Consider the following 19,967-nt stretch of genomic DNA (forward strand, 5'->3'; position numbering starts at 1 on the left):
GGGCGGTGCGCTCTCACAAATATTTTTAAATCCTTTGATCTTAAGAAAGTCATCGCCCTGCAGTTTCTAAGTTAAGTTACTCGCCCGAGACCACATTTCTAATGCAAAAGGCAACTATAGCACTGAAAATATTGCTTGGTGCATCCGCGACGACCGGTAAGGAGAATGAACTGCAAACGCTGGAGTCCCGATTAGAGCACAAAGTGCTGGAGGAACTCAGCGGGTCAGGCAGCGTCTGTGGAGGGAATGGACAGACGACGTTTTGGGGGTTGAGACCCTTCCACAGACTTCACGTCATGCCCAATGTCTAGGAAGTCACCGCCAAAGTCTCCTTGTTTGCCTTGGACTTTACTTCACAAGTGTGGGGAAGAGAAGGAGACCATTGGGTGGCTTCAAGGTGCCAAAGTCCAGCACTCACTCGTATCTGATTGGAGTGCCTCAAACACTGAGACAGGACCAAAGTATCTTTAGACAGGACTACCTGCCCACCCTTGCCACAGGCAACAGGTGTGCTGTTCACTGTGATTTTTCCCTGCACCCAGAATGGTTCTTGTCTCCTGCCTCCTCCCGGCTTCATGATAACGCTGATTGCTGGAGTAACTCACCGGGTCAGACAGCATCTCTGGAGAAAAAAAGATGGGTGACATTTCCGGTCCGGACCATTCTTCAGACTTAAAGTAGGGGGTTGGGGGTGAGTAGGGAGAGCTGGAGGTGAGGAAAGACCAGAACTCACCTTCTCTCTCCAACTCTCCCCCTCCCTCCATCCACCCACCCCTACTTTCGGTCTGAAGAAAGATCCTGAACCAAAACTGTAACCCATCCTTTTTCTCCCCAGATGCTGCCTGACCCACTGAGTTACTCCAGCACTTTGTGTCCATCTTTGGTGTCATCCAGCATCTGCAGTTCTTTGTTTCTTCATGATAACGTTTTTGGACCCCAGCGGTATGAACATTGACTTCTCATACTTCAGATAGTTGCTCTGTCCCTCTCTTCCCCCTCTCCCTTCCCAGTTCTCCCACTAGTCTTCCTGTCTCCTCCTACATCCTATTTTTGTCCCGCCCCCACCCCTGACATCAGTCTGAAGAAGGGTCTCGACCCGAAACGTCACCCATTCCTTCTCTCCCGAGATGCTGTCTGACCCACTGAGTTACTCCAGCACTTTGTGTCCATCTTTGGTGTAATCCAGCATCTGCAGTTCTTTGTTTTTTCATGATAACGCTTGTGGATAAATCTTGTTAACAATAAAGTAATATTTTGTATATGGCAACTGGTTGTCTTGTGGCACCTTGGAACAAAAGAGGCGGGGACTGGCGATCAGGGTGATCAATGATGTCTCACTGGGAGACACTACAAACTGCTGAGGTCACCACAAATCGATTGAAAGGTGTAGCATGGAAACAGGTGCTTTGGCCCACCGAGCCCACACCGACCATCGATCACCCATTCACACAAGTTCTATGTTAATCCATTGACCTCGGCTGCTGTCTGTGTGGAGTTTGCACGTTCTCCCAGTGACCGCGTGGATTTCCTCCAGTTGCTCCGGTTCCTCCCACATCGCAAAGACATGCAGGTCTGTAGGTTAATTGGCCTCTGTAAATTGCCCCCAGTGTGTCAGGCGAGGATGAGAAAGTGGGATAACATAGAACTAGTGTGAACGGGTGGTCGGCGTGGACTCGGTGGGCCGATCATCCTGCTTTCATGCTTTATCTCTAAACTAAACAAACTTTGGATGATTGGGCATTGGCTATATCTACACTGGGCTGAGAATTCTTTATTTATGGATGTTATGGGAGACATTGGTGGAACAGAATTATGGAGTTGGGAATTAAGTCCTATCGAAAGAAGGATCCTGATTCAGTGGCTTTTATTGTCACATGTGCACAGTGCAACTGCGCAGTGATATTCTTTTCTCACAGTCCAGTGAAGTATTGACACGCCCAAGCACATCCCCAATTAGCAGTTGTACAGAAATAGTCTACCTTATTTTGGTGCTATTTTTCGTTCAATCCACTTTCCAGTCTGAAGAAGGGTCTTGACCCGAAACATCACCAATTCTTTTTCCCTGGAGCTGCAGTCTGACTTGCTGAGTTAGAAACATAGAAACATGGAAAATAGGTGCAGGAGGAGGCCATTCGGCCCTTCGAGCCAGCACGGCCATTCATTGTGATCATGGCTGATCATCCACAATCAGTAACCCGTGCCCAACCTCTCCCCATATCCCGTGGTTCCACTAGCCCTGAGAGCTCTATCGAACTCTCTCTTAAATTCATCCAGTGATTTGGCCTCCACTGCCCTCTGTGGCAGTGAATTCCACAAATTCACAACTCTCTGAGTGAAAAAGTTCCTTCTCACCTCAGTTTTAAATGGCCTCCCCTTTATTCTAAGACTCTGGCCCCTGATTCCGGACTCCCCCAACATTGGGAACATTTTTCCTGCATCTAGCTTGTCCAGTCCTTTTATAACGTTCCAGCTTTTTGTGTCTGTCCATGTTCCAGTTGTTATGGGCGGTTCCCGATTCTGGCAAACCCCAGGCTGCTGCAGGGCCTTCCCTTGGTCGACCAGCAACCAAGGTCCTCTCCTCGCCGGCCCACCTTTGTTCACTGCGGGGTCATCTCCCAGTTGTAACTCATGATGTTCCATGCCTGAATTATCAGGAACTGTTTGAGTAATGAGTAATGAGGAAGGGTTAGTTAGCAGTCTTGTTGTGCGAGGCCCCTTGGGCAAGAGTGACCATAATATGGTGGAGTTCTTCATTAGGATGGAGAGTGACAAAGTCAATTCAGAAACAAGTGTTCTGAACTTAAAGAAAGGTAACTTTGAGGGTATGAGACGTGAATTGTCCAAGATAGACTGGCAATTTATACTTAAAGGGTTGACGGTGGACATGCAATGGAAGGCATTTAAAGGTCGCATGGATGAACTACAACAGTTGTTCATCCCAGTTTGGCAAAAGAACAAACCAAGAAAGGTAGTGCATCCGTGGCTAACAAGGGAAATCAAGGATAGTATTAAAACAAAAGATGAAGCATATAAATTAGCCAGAAAAAGTATCATACCGGAGGACTGGGAGAAATTCAGAGTCCAGCAGAGGAGGACAAAGGGCTTAATTAGGAAAGGGAAAATAGATTATGAGAGAAGACTTGCAGGGAACATAGAAACTGACTGCAAAAGCTTTTATAGATATGTGAAGAGAAAAAGACTAGTTAAGACAAATGTAGGTCCCTTGCAGTCGGAAACAGGTGAATTGATCATAGGGAACAAGGAGATGGCAGACCAATTGAACAACTACTTTGGTTCTGTCTTCACTAAGGAAGACATAAACAATCTGCCGGAAATTGCAGGGGACCGGGGGTCTAACGAGATGGAGGAACTGAGGGTAATCCAGGTTAGTCGGAAGTGGTGTTAGGTAAATTAAATGGATTAAAGGCCGATAAATCCCCAGGGCCAGATAGGCTGCATCCCAGAGTGCTTAAGGAAGTAGCCTCAGAAATAGTGGATGCATTAGTGATAATTTTTCAAAACTCTTTAGATTCTGGAGTTTTAAAAAAGGGAGGGAGAGAGAAAACGGGGAATTATAGACCAGTTAGCCTAACATCGGTAGTGGGGAAAATGCTAGAGTCAGTTATTAAAGATGTGATAGCATCACATTTGGAAAGTGGTGAAATCATCGGACAAAGTCAGCATGGATTTATGAAAGGCAAATCATGCCTGACGAATCTTCTAGAATTTTTCGAGGATGTAACTAGTAGAGTGGATAAGGGAGAACCAGTCGATGTGTTATATCTGGACTTTCAGAAGGCCTTCGACAAGGTCCCACATAGGCGATTGGGGTACAAACTTAAAGCACACGGTATTGGGGGTTCAGTGTTGAGGTGGATAGAGAATTAGTTGGCGGACAGGAAGCAAAGAGTAGGAATAAACGGGTCCTTTTCAGAATGGCAGGCAGTGACTAGTGGGGTACCGCAAGGCTCAGTGCTGGGACCCCAGTTATTTACAATATATATTAATGATTTGGACGAGGGAATTGAATGCAATATCTCTAGGTTTGCGGATGACATGAAGCTGGGTGGCAGTGTTAGCTGTGAGGAGGATGCTAGGAGGCTGCAGAGTGACTTGGATAGATTAGGAGAGTGGGCAAATGCATGGCAGATGCAATATAATGTGGATAAATGTGAGGTTATCCATTTTGGCGGCAAGAACAGGAAAGCAGAGTATTACCTGAATGGTGACCGATTAGGAAAAGGGGTGATGCAACGTGACCTGGGTGTCATGGTGCACCAGTCATTGAAAGCAAGCGTGCAGGTGCAGCAGGCAGTGAAGAAAGCGAATGGTATGTTGGCATTCATAGCAAAAGGATTTGAGTATAGGAGCAGGGAGGTTCTGCTGCAGTTGTACAGGGCCTTGGTGAGACCGCACCTGGAGTATTGTGTACAGTTTTGGTCTCCTCATCTGAGGAAAGACATTCTAGCCTTAGAGGGAGTACAGAGAAGGTTCACCTGATTGATCCCTGGAATGGCAGGACTTTCATATGAAGAAAGACTGGATGGACTAGGCTTATACTCGCTGTAATTTAGAAGACTGAGGGGGGATCTTATTGAAACATATAAAATTCTTAAGGGGTTGGAGAGGCTAGATGCGGGAAGATTGTTCCCAATGTTGGGGAAGTCCAGAACCAGGGATCACAGCTTAAGGATAAGGGGGAAGTCTTTTAGGACCGAGATGAGAAAACATTTCTTCACACAGAGAGTGGTGAGTCTGTGGAATTCTCTGCCACAGAAGGTAGTTGAGGACAGTTCATTGGCTATAATTAAGAGGGAGTTAGATGTGGCCCTTGTGGCTAAAGGGATCAGGGGGTATGGAGAGAAGGCAGGTACAGGTTACTGAGCTGGTTACTCAGCCATGATCATATTGAATGGCGGTACAGGCTCGAAGGGCCGAATGGCGTACTCCTGCAGCTATTTTCTATGTTTCTATGTTTCTATGTTTCTGTCAGAGAACTAAAATGGGCATTACCCCACTTTTCACACCTAAGGGATATAGTGGCTTAAATTTTTTTTACTATCAATTAGAAAAAGTCCCAAGTGAATTTAGGGCTGGGCTTCTTTCAAATTTCAATTGGTGTGAGATTTTGTTAAGTGAATATGAAGAAAAAAAGCTCCACATCCTCTGTGGGGTTTGCTAAACAAAAGCAGAACTAAATAGCGTGCTTTGTTTACCAGTCCACCAATCCATAAACTCAGCACTGAAAGATGTTTTGAGGAAGGACATCCTTGCTATTGAGGCAGTGCAGCATAGGTTCACGAGTTTAATCCCCAGGATGGCAGGACTGTCATATGAGAAAAGACTGGAAAGACTGGTATTCACTGGAATTTAGAAGGATGAGAGGGGATCTTATATAAAATTACTAGACCAAGTGGGCCGGTTGGGCCCAAACCTCTCCTGCATTGGTGCAGCACTCTCTCCTCCCCCACTTCCCCCTCCCCTCTCCCCCCACTCTCCCCCTCCCCCCCGCCTCTCCTCCCCTCCTTTCCTCCCCTTCCCCCCTCCCTCCTTCCCTTCCCCCTCCCTCCCCCTCCTTCCCCTCTCCCTCCTCCCACCCCCCTCCTCCCACACCCCTCCCTCCCTCCCCCTCCCTCCCTAGGAGATAGATTTAAACTTTAAAATGTGAATAACTTTTAAAATATAACACCGATTTCAATGAAACTTCTTCCATTACACCAAAGGGACGACAGTGAGTAAGTTGGGTCTAAAATTGTCACGCTATCGTGTACCGTTTTGACTGTAGTTCAGGAACAAACAAACAAACAAATGAGAGATTTCGTATATAGATAAAAGGACTGGACAAGCTAGATGCAGGAAAAAACAGTTCCCAATGTTGGGGGAGTCCAGAACCAGGGGCCACAGTCTAAGAATAAATGGGAGGCCATTTAAAACTGAGATGAGAAAAAACTTTTTCACCCAGAGAGTTGTGAATTTGTGGAATTCTCTGCCACAGAAGGCAGTAGAGGTCAATTCACTGGATGAATTTAAAGGAGGGTTAGATAGACTCTCGGGGCTAGCGGAATCAAGGGATATGGGGAGAAGTTGGGCAAAGGTTACTGATTGTGGATGATCAGCCATGATCACAATGAATGGCGGTGCTGGCTCAAAGGGCCAATTGGCCTCCTCCTGCAACTAGTTTCTGTTTCTATGTAAAACTTGCATTTCCCTGTTTACAAGGTTGGTTTCTAGATAGCCCAGGAATCAAAGCAGAGAGTGAAAGAGACACAAGGAACTGCAGATGCTGGAATCTTGCATTGAACACAAAGTGCTGGAGATAGACTCAAAAAGTTGTAGTAACTCAGCGGGACAGGCAGCATCTCAGGTGAGAAGGAATAGGTGATGTTTTGGGTCGAGACCCTATTCAGACTGAAGTCTAAAAAAGTCTGAAAGTTCTGAAGAAGGGTCCCACTGAGTTACTTCAGCTTTTTGTATCTATCTTCTGTACTGTTCGATGCTCTATGTTCTATGTTGAACCAATTGCAGTTAGAACAGATAGACAGTCTTGCGCACTGGCTCATTAAAAAGATTTGCACTGGACAGATAACAAGGTGAGAAACAATCAGAAATAATCACCTAACGAATAACTAATAAAAAAACACAAAAAAGACTTATTTTCTTCAACTGCCTCTTGAAACAACCAGCCACAAGTAGAGGAACGAAACCCAGCATTGCTGAAGAGGAGTTGTTATCATCCATCCATCCATCCATCCATCCATCCATCCATCCATCCATCCATCCATCCATCCATCCATCCATCCATCCATCCATCCATCCATCCATCCATCCATCCATCCATCCATCCATCCATCCATCCATCCATCCATCCATCCATCCATCCATCCATCCATCCATCCATCCATCCATCCATCCATCCATCCATCCATCCATCCATCCATCCATCCATCCATCCATCCATCCATCCATCCATCCATCCACCCACCCATCCATCCATCCATCCATCCATCCATCCATCCATCCATCCATCCATCCATCCATCCATCCACCCACCCACCCACCCACCCAAAAATGGTTTCGCACAAAATCCAGCAGATCACTGCGTGTACAGTAAAGAGACTGAAAATGAGAGAATAATTCTGATCATGTGGGTTGACGACCTAATTATTGCTGCCAGTGATAAAGAATCTCTCAATGGTGTGAAAGAAATGCTAAGTGCAAAGTTTAAGATGAAAGATCTTGGGAAACTTAGACATTTTCTAGGCATTGATTTTTCACAGACAGAGGGAGAAATAAAAATGAACCAAAAGAGGTACATAGCAAAAATACTGGAGAAGTTTGGAATGTCTGACTGTAAAACAAGGTCAACTCCATGTGAACAGAAACAAAACTTTTATGACGATGATGAGCCTGTTAATCCAACACAATACAGGGAAGTGGTAGGCAGCTTGATATATGTGATGACATGTACAAGGCCTGATTTAAGCTGGATTGTCAGTAAACTGTCACAATATCTAGCAGAGCCTAAAGAACAACATAGGATAACTACCAAACATGTGTTGAGGTACTTAAAGGGTACTATAAACCAGGAGCTGTGTTACAAGAAAAGAGAGGAAACACTCAAACTTGTTGCATACAGTGACGCTGACTGGGCGGCAGATCAAAATGACAGGCGAAGCACAACAGGATATTGTTTTAGTTTGTCTGAAAATGGGCCTGTTATTTCATGGAAATCCAAGAAACAGCAGACAGTAGCCTTATCCACATGTGAAGCCGAATATATGGCAATGGCGGCTACTACACAAGAGAGCTTGTATCTTGTGCAGCAATTGAAAGGAATGGACAAAGATTGCCAGTACGAGCCAGTGAAAATCTTTGAGGACAATCAAGGTGCGATTGCATTATCAAAGAACCCAGTGAACCGACAAAGATGCAAACATATCGACATTAGGTATCATTTCATTCGGTCTGCACTCAGTGATAAGAAAGTAATCATTGAGTATTGTCCAACAGCAGACATGGTTGCAGATATCTTAACTAAGCCTGCAACAAAGTTTAAAACTGAGAAATTCAGGGATTATATGTTTGGAGTGTAAAATCATAAAAACAAATTTTTTTTTTGAAAGGTTGAACACTGTAAATGTGTAAAATGTGGTGATACAGAGAATGTAATCAGATTAAGTTATGTTGTATATGTTGTTAAATGTAATGCACAGCATAAGAGCAAGTGGGGGTGTTGGATGTTAAACTGAAACTGTTTAACTGTGCTCTTATACTGACGTCACTTCCGGTGTACCAGATATAAAATGCATATGAAAACAAAATAAAAGTCTTCACTTCTGGTTAGAGCAACACCGATGTATGAGAGCATGTGTGTTTATTCCTCCGAAGAATAAAAGACATAATACCGACTATCCTGCCCTTGAGATGCAAACATCAACAACCCCACTGGTCACTGCCTCCCATTCCGAAAGGGACCCATTTATCCCCACTCTTTGCTTTCTATCTGTCAACCAATTTTCTATCCATGTCAGTACCCTACCCCCAATACCATGTGCCCTAATTTTGCCCACTAATCTCCTATGTGGGACCTTGTCGAAGGCTTTCTGAAAGTCGAGGTACACCACATCCACTGACTCTCCCCTGTCAATTTTCCTAGTTACATCCTCAAAAAATTCCAGTAGATTTGCCAAGCATGATTTCCCCTTCGTAAATCCATGCTGACTCGGAATGATCCTGTTACTGCTATCCAAATGCTCAGCAATTTCGTCTTTTATAATTGACTCCAGCATCTTCCCCGCCACTGATGTCAGACTAACTGGTCTATAATTACCCGTTTTCTCTCTCCCTCCTTTCTTAAAAAGTGGGATAACATTTGCTATCCTCCAATCCACAGGAACTGATCCTGAATCTATAGAACATTGAAAAATGATCTCCAATGCTTCCACTATTTCTAGAGCCACCTCCTTAAGTACCCTGGGATGCAGACCATCAGGCCCTGGGGATTTATCAGCCTTCAGTCCCATCAGTCTACCCAAAACCATTTCCTGCCTAATGTGGATTTCCTTCAGTTCCTCCATCACCCTAGGTTCTCCGGCCCCTAGAACATTTGGGAGATTGTGTGTATCTTCCTCAGTGAAGACAGATCCAAAGTAACGGTTTAACTCGACTGCCATTTCTTTGTTCCCCATAATAAATTCCCCTGCTTCTGTCTTCAAGGGACCCACATTTGCCTTGACTATTTTTTTCCTCTTCACGTACCTAAAAAAACTTTTGCTATCCTCCTTTATATTATTGGTTAGTTTACCCTCGTACCTCATCTTTTCTCCCCGTATTGCCTTTTTAGTTAACTTTTGTTGCTCTTTAAAAGAGTCCCAATCCTCTGTCTTCCCACTCTTCTTTGCTATGTTATACTTCCTCTCCTTAATTTTTATGCTGTCCCTGACTTCCCTTGTCAGCCACAGGTGTCTCTTACTCCCCTTAGAGTCTTTCCACCTCTTTGGAATAAATTGATCCTGCAACCTCTGCATTATTCCCAGGAATACCTGCCATTGCTGTTCTACCGTCTTCCCTGCTAGGGCCTCCTTCCAGTCAATTTTGGCCAGCTCCTGCCTCATGCCTCTGTAATCCCCTTTGCTATACTGTAATACTGACACTTCCAATTTTCCCTTCTGCCTTTCCATTTGCCGAGTAAAACCTATCATGTTGTGATCACTGCCTCCTAATGGCTCTTTTACCTCTAGTCCCCTTATCAGATCAGGATCATTACACAACACTAAATCCAGAATTGCCTTCTCCCTGGTAGGCTCCAGTACAAGCTGTTCTAAGAATCCATCTCGAAGGCACTCTACAAACTCTCTTTCCTGGGGTCCATTTCCAACCTGATTTTCCCAGTCTACCTGCATGTTGAAATCTCCCATAACCACCTTAGCATTACATTTTTGACACGCCAATTTTATCTCCTGATAGGGGTGGGAGGGGAGGGGGGGAGTGTTGAGGGGGGATGGAGGGGTGAGGGGGGAAGGAGTGGGTGCGTGGAGGGAGGGAGGGGGATGGAGTGGGTCATATAAGAATATAAAATATATTGTATATCTTTCAATATATATTAATCTCTTGCAGGGGAGTGCGATGGGGGGGGGGGGGGGTCTGACTGATGCCCAGGTTGAGAGGAGGGTGGGGAGTAGGGGTGGGGGAGGGGAGTGGGGGGAGGGGAAGTGGGGGGAAGAGAAGGGGAGTGGGGGTGGGTAGGGGGGGATGGAGTGGGTGAGTGGGGGGAGGAGAGTGGATAAGGGGGATTGAGTGGGGGGGGGGTGAGGGTGCTAGACCAATCCAGGAGAGGCTTTGGGTCCATGGCTCGCTCTGGCTGCAGCGCTGGCGCCACGGGGCCGAAGTGAATGGCCCCCTCTCCCCTTCCCTGTCCCCCCTAAATGAGGAATGGGCCCAACAGGTCCACTTGGTCCAGTATATTGCTAAAACTCTCGGTTTGTTTGTGTGTATATGTTTATGTGTGTACCATGCCCTCTCCACAGCCAAAACAGTATACGATAGTGTGACAATTTTAGGCCCGCCTTACTCATCATTGTCCTGGGGACCCTTTAAAACAAGTTCCATTCAAATTGGTGTTATGTTTTTAAAGTTAGAGAGATTTTAAAGTTTAAAAATTACATTTTATACCGATTTCACTGCGATCTTCAGCGTGTGATGTCACAATGGGACCTGCACGAGTGCTAGCCAATGAGGGAGGGGGGCCAAGGAGTCATGGCCAATAAACTGACTTCAACAAATGCGCTCCCCCCCCACCCCGGAGGACCAGCGGGAGGACCGCCGCCTGTCCCATCATGCCTCGCGCCTGACCTTCCTCCCATGGGTGCAGCGCCGTGCCACAGAGAAGGCGAAAGAAGATGGCCACTGCTAGGACGGCCGCTCTCCTGCTGCTGGCCACCGCGATTGTCACCCGGGGCCGGGGTGAGTCGCACCCTCTCCCCCATCATCCGCACCCGGCCCCGCAGGAGATTCGAAGCAGGACGCAGATGATCACCTCCGTCTCCTCCAGTGCCCGCTTCAACAGACGGCATCGTTGAGTCCCCGCTCCCGCCAGAGCACAGTGTCCCGCACCATCACCAGAATACAACCCCCAGCAGGCAGCTTCTTCTCCTCCTCCCGCCTCTCCTCCACTCCAACGAAAATGGCGCCTGCTCTCCTTTTCCTCCTCCTCCTCCCGCTCCGCCATCTTGTGTGCACCTCCTGCCGCCGCGATGCCTGCTGGGAGGTGTAGTCCCTGATCCCGCCCCCCCTCCCCGCCCCAGTGCAATGGACAATCACCGATTACAACCCCACCGCACATACTAACACACAGAGGGTAATAATAATAATATAATATAACAATTATAATACTTAAAATATAATAATGTAAGAGTATTAAATGTTATATTGTATATCTTTCAATATATATTAATCTCTTGCAGGGGAGGGCGATGTGGGGGGTCTGTTTGATGCCTGAGTTGAGTGACGGGAGGGGGGTGGGGGGAAGTGGGGTTAGGGGGGAGGGAGTGGAGGAGGGGAGTAGAGGGGGGCAGTGGGGGGAGGGAAGTGGAGGTGGGGTAGGGGGGATGGAGTGGGTGAGTGGGGGGGAGGATGGGGGAGAAGAGGGATTGAGTGGAGGGGGTGAGGGTCCTACACCAATACAGGAGAGGCTTTGGGTCCACGGCTCACTCTGGCTGCAGCGCTGGCGCCACGGGGCCGAGGTGAGTGGCACCCTCTCCCCTTCCCTGTCCCCCTCTATGAGGAATGAGCCCAACGGGTCCACTTGGTCTAGTAGTTTATAAATATCTTGTGAGAACCAATTACTTTTGCAAATGTCTCTTCTCTTTTTTATTTTTTCTACATTAGATTTTAAAACAACATATAATTATTTATAATGTGAACATAACAGTCTTTCAAATTGTCCAGTTTAATTGTTGCTCTCACTGCAGATTATTTGCATTGTTAAATATAATTTTAAAATACTTTTCTGCTTTTATAGTTTGACACCTCTGCTGAAACTTGTGTTGGAGGTGCACTTTGAGAATTGCTGAGGTTTTACTAAAGTTCAGATACAGCTGAGGATAGTTCACAACCATAGTTCACTGAGGCTATCAATACCAATTCTGCAAGCAAAACAAAATTATGAGTAGGAAGGAACTACAGATGCTAGTTTACACTGAAGATAGACGCAGAAAGCTGGAGTAACCCAGTGGGTCAGGCAGCATCTCTGGAGAAAGGAATAGGTGATGTTTTGGGTCAAGACCCTTCTTCAGACTGAGAGTCAGGGGAGAGGGAGATGAGAGAGATATGACAAGGTACAAAGAACAAATGAATGAAAGGTGTACAAAAGGACAAATCAAAGCCAGCAACAATGATCAAGAAAAGGTGGAGCCCACACTGGTCCATTGTTGCCTGTGGAGAAAGTGATAACGAGTGATAAAAACAGTGAAACTAAGCAGGGCGACAGTGAAACTAGTAGGACGACGAGGATGGGGGAGGGGCAGAGAGAGAGAGAGATGGTGCCAGTGTTACTTGGAAGTTAGAAAAATCAGTAGTCATACTGCTGGATTGAAAGCTACCCAAGTGAAACATGAGGTGCTGTTCCTCCAGTTTTTATTTGGCCTCACTCTGACAGTGGAGGAGGTCCAGGACAGAATGGTCAGCATGGGAATGGGAAGGGGAGTTAAAGTCTTCGGCGACCGGGAGATCTAGGCAGACTGAGCAAAGGTGTTGAAGTTCTTTTTAAAATTTAAAACTAATTGTGGAATCTCTGTGGAAAAATTAACTCGCTTTATGTGTGAAATTGTTTGGCTTAACATTAACATATCTGATTCTCGCTGAATTGTGCTAATAAGTCATTTTACTTAAACTTTTATTTTGGAATGATCAGAAGCTGTATGTATACATTTTTTTTGTGAATGTAAAAAAACAATATAAAGTTTAAATATGATTGTACCATCTATGGTTTCTGGTTCCCGCATGAGTAAAAAACCCTTTTGTTTCTGTCCACCATTTGCAACATTTTAGACCAGCACATTTAGATCATCATCTGAGATCTGCAATGTCATTGAATAAATACAGAAGTCACGAGGGCCTGTGGTCACAATGTTCTAAGGATGGATAAGGAAATGGCTAGAGCATCAACAACAGTGCACGCAGTCTCCTCATACAGCTTCTAATGGCAACTGCACTGTTCCTAATTTCCCACATGGTGCATTATGTCAATGGCCCCAGAATCAGTTTTAAGAAATTCTACCCAATTTCATAGCTCAGATGAGCCCAAAGACGGATGGTTTTGAAGGTGAATTGGCCTCTGTAATTTGTCCATAGTGTATAGGGCGTGGAGTTGAATGCTCTATACGTTGCACATAAACCCACAATTAGCCTGTTGGATTTTCATTGCTCCCCACTACAGCAAGTGCAGTGTTTCTTAGGTAAGGAGACCATCACTATAAAGTTGCACTGTGCTATAAAGTTTCAGTGGGGCAGTTTCACTCTGTAGTCAAATCCAGTGATAGCTACTGCATTTATTTTGCACAGGATGAGTCTATCAGGTCCATGTGACTTCCAAGGCAACAATCCCTTTAATCCCATAGGAACCATCCTAGCAACAACCAGAGAACAGTCCTGAGCTACTATCTACCTCATTGGAGACCCTCGGATTATCTTTGATCGGACTTTACTGGACTTTAACTTGCACTGAACGTTATTCACATTATTCCCTTTATCATGTATTTGTGCACTGTGATTGTAATCATGTATTGTCTTTCCACTGACTGGTTCGCATGCAACAAAAACTTTTCACTGTACCCAGGTACATGTAATGTACAATAATAAACCAAACTTAGACTCAACTCAACTCAACCCATTTCCCTTTATCCCTACAATTTATACTCTCTCATATTTAGTTTAGTTTAATTTAGTTTATTATTGCCATGTGTACCAGGGAACAGTGAAAAGCTTTGTTTGCGTACTATCCAGTCCAAGGAACGACTCTACATGATTACAATCAAGCAGTCCAGAGTGCACAGATAAAGAATAAAGGATACAACATTTAGTGCAAGATATAGCAATTAAATCTGATAAAGTCTGATTAAAGATAGTTCACAGGTCTCCAGTGAGGTAGATGGGTTAGGACCACACTCTAGATGATAAGAAGAATGTTTAGTTGCCCGATAACAGCTGGGAAGAAACTGCCCCTGAAGCTGGAGGTGTGCGTTTCTAATCTTCTGTACCTCTTGCTTAATGGGAGAGGGGAGAAGAGGGGGTGAGACTCATCCTTGATTGTGCTGGTGGCCTTGCCGAGGCAGTGTGAAGTGTAAATGGAGACAATGGAAGGGAGGATAGTTTTGTGTGATGGTCGCATATTTGCTGATCAACTCACTGTTGATTCCATGTGCCATGGCCAACATTTAGGGATAATTTACTATAGCCAATTAAACTACCAGGATATCCTTGGAACGTGGGAAGAAACCAGAGCGCCCGGCAAAAACCCTTGTAATTATGGAGAAAAGTATAAGCTCCATTCCCTGGCTCCTGAGGTCAGGATCAAACTTGTGTCTCTGAAAATACTCGCTGGAAATTACCAAATATATTCTATGAATAATTCACCGCCTTGGGTCTGCTTACTCACAGTACATATTATGGAGTCATTGAGTCATACAATCTCAACCTCTCCCGACACCTTAGGCCTCAAGTCCTGGCAACATGCTCGTAAATCTTCTTTGCACGCTCTCTGGCCCAACAACATCTTTCCTATTGCAGGGTGACCAAAACTGAACACGATACTCTAAATGTGGCCTCACCAATGTCTTGTACAATTGTAACATGACCTCCCAACTTCTATACTTTACTAGATCAAGTGGACCCGTTGGGCCCAAACCTCTCCTGCATTGGTGCAGCACCCTCCCCTCCCCCACTGCCCCCCTCCCCCTCCCACTCCCCTTCCCTCCCCCCCCACTCCATCCCCCTCAACCCCCCTTATCCTCCCCCCTCCCTCCCTTCCCTCCCTCCACCCCCCTCCCTCCCTCCACCCCTCTCCCTCCCTCCCTAGATTTAAACTTTAAAATGTGAATAACTTAAAAAATATAACACCAAGTCCCTTCGGTGCTAATGGAAGAAGTTTCATTGAAATTGGTGTTATATTTTTTAAGTTATTCACATTTTAAAGTTTAAATCTATCTCCTAGGGAGGGAGGGAGGGAGGGAGGGAGGGAGGGAGGGGGGTGGAGGGAGGGGGGTGGAGGGAGGGGGGAGGGAGGATACGGGGGTTTGAGGGGGAAGGGAAGGGGGGGGAAGGGAGGAGAGGGGAAGGGGAGGGAGGGGGAATTGAAAGGGTGGAGGGAGGGGAGGTGGGGAAATAAGGCGGGTTGGGTGGAATGGAGTAGGGAGGAGGGGAAAGGGAGGGGGTGGATGGAGGGGTGGAGGGAGGGGGAGGGAGGGGGAGGGAGGGGGAGTGGAGGGAGGTGGGAGGGGGGAAGGAGGGGGGTAGAGGGGAAGGGGGAGTAGGGGGGAGAGAGGGGAGGGGGAAGTGGGAGAGGAGAGGGTGCTGCACCAATGCAGGAGAGGTTTGGGTCCAACGGGTCCACTTGGTCTAGTTATAAATAAAAATAAAAATAAGGATAATTGTCATAATTTACTGTGTATTTTTTAAACTGTTACTGTTAACTGGTCTGTTGACTTGTCTGCTGGATGTAGCGCTGGTTGTGCAGTCTCACAGCAGCAGTGTCTCTTTCACACACTTGGGGTGAAGGAGTCTGTCACTGAAGGAGCTACTCAATGCAGTGACAGTATCCTGCATGGGGTGGGAGTCGTTGTGCAGTAGCGATGTTATCTTTGCCATCATCCTATCTTCGGTGTGTCCAGCATCTGTATATCCTTCCTACAAAATAACTCCTTATGTGGGTTAATGATGTCACAGGAGAGTAGGAACCATTGCTATCTGGTTCTTCAGCATGAAGATGCCATCCCTCCAAATAATCCTTTCTCAATCCTACCACACACTGAGTTGGCACATTGAAAGTGATGGTGAATTTTGTGGGTTGGCATATGGTCAGTATGAAAGTGGAATAAGTATTTATGGAAAAGCTCCAGAATTTTATTATTATATGTTCTGGGTATTTACTGCTCTTATCACCAACTAGAGAGCACTCCTGACCTCCCATCTATGCTATTGGAGACCTTCATTCATTGGTCTTTAGGGGACTTTATCTTGCAGCAAAACATTATTCTCTTTGTTATCGGTGCACTGTAGACGACTTAACTGTAATCATGTACAATCTTTTCGCTAACGGCATAGCACGCAACAAAAAACTTTTTGCTGTACCTCGGCACAAGTGACAATAATAATAAACAAAACTAAACTAAACATATGAGTAGGGAGGTTATGCTTCTATCTTAGAGTGTGTAAACTCCACACAGATAGCTCCCGAGGTCAGTATTGATCCCAGGCCTCTGGCGCTGTGAAGCAGCAGTCCTACCCACTGCGCCACTTTCTGACAAAGCTTTGCAGGGAGAGTAACTTTAACAAAATCAGAAAATATTAAAAACTGGAAACAATTCCTTATTCAAATATTTCATGTTCATCGGATAGAGGAGCAGAATTAGGCCTTTTGGCCCATCAAGTCTACTCCGTCACACAATCATGACTGATCTATCTTTCCCTTTCAACCCCATTCCCCTGCCTTCTCCCCATAACCCCAGACATCCGTACTAATCAATAGAGTTTTTACTTAGAGTCAGAGTCATAGAGCGATAGAGTGTGGAAACAGGCCCTTTGGCACAACTTGCCCAACCGCCCAACATGTCCCATCTACACTAGTCCCACATGCCCGTGTTTGGTCCATATTCCTCCAAACACTGATCCATGTAAATCTGTCCTATCCATGTAAACCTGTCCTACCCATGTAAACCTGTCCTATCCATGTAAACCTGTCCTATCTATGTCCTATTCATGTGATACTGGCTTCTCTCCCTCAAGGATATTGTTTGAATGCTCTATTTAGTCCACCGCCTGTTCAAGATAATTCTAAACTACTCGATAATATGTATATCTGTGCAATACTTCAATAGTTAGAATGACTTGGCCCCTCCGACATCCAATCAGCTACAGTATGACAACGTTATCACCAGTTTAGAGACCTACCTCCTTATCGCGGCTTCGTCTCATGATCAATGATAAAAAATATTTATTAGCAGGCAGTGAGTTTTCTTTCTTTACATTTATTTTGCTCCCTTCCACAATGGGTGACGGGGACCAGTCTTGTCCATCAGTGAAGGACATTAACTCATCCTACAATGCGCCAGTGCTCATTTTGACATTTATCTTTGGATTCATTGGAAATGCAATTGCTCTGTGGATCTTCTGCTTCCATGTGAAAACTTGGAGACCAAACACAGTGTATTCACTGAACCTGGCGATCGCGGACACTCTGCTAATCTGCTGCCTACCAGTTCGAGCTCACTACTACTTCAGTAGGAAAGACTGGACTTTCGGCGAAGCTGCCTGTCGCCTGAAGATATTCACGGTATTTATGAACCGGGCAGTGAGCGTTACTTTCCTGATGGTTATGGCGCTTGATCGCTACTTCAAGGTGATCCACCCTCACCATAAAGTGAACAAGATGACCACAAGCGGGGCGGTGTGGGTGTCCTGCATTCTTTGGCTTGTAACGCTGGCGATGTGTTTGCACGTTTTGACTGAACCCCGCACTTTCCAGCACAACAACGTGACAAATTGTGAGCTATTCGAGATAGTTCAGCCCTTAAGCTACACAGCCGTTTTGACTAACACGGTTTTTATTATTTTCACGTTCATTTTACCCGCTTCGGTCATCCTGTTTTCCACTTGCTGTATCATCTGGAAGCTAAAGCAGATTAAATCTGAATTGAGGGCCAAATATAAACGAGCAACGAGGCTTGTGGTGGTCGTGGCGACGGTTTTCATCATCTGTTTCTTACCCAGCAACTTTGCTGTGATTGCTGTTTTAATCTCAGGCAGCGCAAGTAACTGCAACACATTCGACGTTACCGTGCAGATCTTCCGCAGCACCCTGCGCATCACTTACTTGAACAGTGTGCTCGACCCGGTTGTTTACTACTTCTCCAGTTCCACGTTCAAGGAAACTCTGAAAAAAGCGCTCCGTTCTCACAACATCAGAATTTTCAGATCAACAATTCGCTCAGCTCCACCGGAACAGGACATCCAACAAACTGATCCTCAAAGCTCTAAATCGAATCAGGTGAAAGGACATTCCTCACAGACTGACTATCTATGAACCAGCTCCCCGAAACCTCACGCATTCCTTCTCTCCAGAGATGCTGCCTGTGCCGCTGAGTTACTCCAGCTTTTTGTGTCTCTTCCCAATTTCGCTCCGGGAAGATAGGTGGGGATTGCGTGTTACATTAAATATGTTATATTCATCCAATCTCTCTCATCCAGTCAAGCAATGCTGAAAGACTCCTCGGGTTTCTCAGTTGATCGTGAAGTTTTTCCTTTTCATTTAACTCGTGGAAATGGTGGCAAAGAATTCGATGGCTATCTCGTCTACTATCAGGATATTTTGGGAGAAACAAGGAACTGCAGATGTTGGTTTGCAAAAAAGAGACACACAAAGTGCTGGAGTAACTCAGCAGGTCAGGCAGCATCTGTGGAGAACGTGGAAAGGTGACGTTTCAGGTTGGCGTCTTTCTTCACCCTGAAGAGGGGGGAGGGTCATGAGGTCACAAGTGATAGGAGTAAAATTAGGCCATTCAGCCCATCAAGTCTACTCCACCATTCAATCGTGGCTGATCTATCTCTCCCTCCTAACCCCATTCTTCAGCCTTCTCCCCATAACCTCTGACTCCTGTACTAATTAAAAATCGATCTATCTCTGCCTTAAAAATATCCACTGACGGCCTCCACAGCCTGCTGTGGCAAAGAATTACGCAGATTCACCACCCTCTAACTAAAGAAATTTCTCCTCATCTCCTTCCTAAAAGAACGTCCTTTAATTCTGAGGCTATGGCCTCTACTCCTAGACTCTCCCACTAGTGGAAACATCCACTCCACATCCACTCTATCCAAGCCTTTTGCTATTCTGTATGATCCCCCCTCATTCTTCTAAACTCCAGTGAGTGCTGGCCCAGTGCTGACAAACGTCCATCACAGGTTAACATAGTTTTCTATGGCTAAATGGAACCCCATCAGGATAAACATTTACGATTCAAAGCTATTAGAATGGGTGACTGTCTTTTATGAAGGAAAAGGGGAGCCTGTTGAATGTTACACAAAAGAGTGCATGTGTTTCCAGCAAATACTCCAGTGAAGTGTGATACTTCATCAATTATTATTTGTTGCAATCTGAAACAGTATTTCCAATGGATTGTAATGAGTGTGTTCATTTCCGATATTGAATTTGATGCTGTGGGAAATCAGATTTGTTTCCACTGCATTTCACTCTCACAGAGTCGAGCAGTACCATGGCCTGTTACTAGTTCCTTGAAACAGATTTCCAATAAGTGACTAGTTTCCTCTCCCATTATCCTGTTGGAACGCTCCTCTTCAAGTACACAGGAGCAGCACAGTGGCGCAGCTGGCAGAGCTGTTGCCTCACCCTGCCAGTGACCCGGGCGGGTTCAATCCTCACCTGTGGAGTTTGCACGTTCTCCCTGGGTTTCCTCTGGATGCTCTGGTTTCCTCCCATATCCCACAGACGTCTGAGTTTGTGGGTGAATTGGCCCTCTGTAACATCGCCCGCAATGTGTCAGGAGTGGATGAGGAAGTGAGGTAACATAGAACTAGCGTGAATGGGTGATCGCTGGTTGATTGGAATCGATGGGCTGAAGGGCCTGTTTCCTTGCTGAGTCTCTAAAACTAAAAATAAAAAGTATTTTGCATGTATTCTGAAAGTGATCATTGTAAATTATAAAATATATTTGGAACTCAGACACTCGGGAAATAACACA

At 45.6% G+C, this 19,967-nt stretch overlaps 1 protein-coding gene across 1 annotated transcript; it reads left to right on the forward strand.

The window, feature by feature from the left end:
* The first annotated feature begins 17,260 nt into the window (after positions 1-17,260).
* On the forward strand, positions 17,261-18,295 carry LOC144605797 (hydroxycarboxylic acid receptor 2-like). Its single transcript, XM_078421354.1, has one exon. It carries the CDS (start codon positions 17,261-17,263, stop codon positions 18,293-18,295), a length of 1,035 nt encoding a protein of 344 aa, XP_078277480.1.
* The last annotated feature ends 1,672 nt before the right edge of the window (positions 18,296-19,967 follow it).

This window comes from Rhinoraja longicauda, chromosome 25 (assembly GCF_053455715.1).
Source record: "Rhinoraja longicauda isolate Sanriku21f chromosome 25, sRhiLon1.1, whole genome shotgun sequence".
In the NCBI taxonomy this organism is placed as follows: Eukaryota; Metazoa; Chordata; class Chondrichthyes; order Rajiformes; family Arhynchobatidae; genus Rhinoraja; species Rhinoraja longicauda.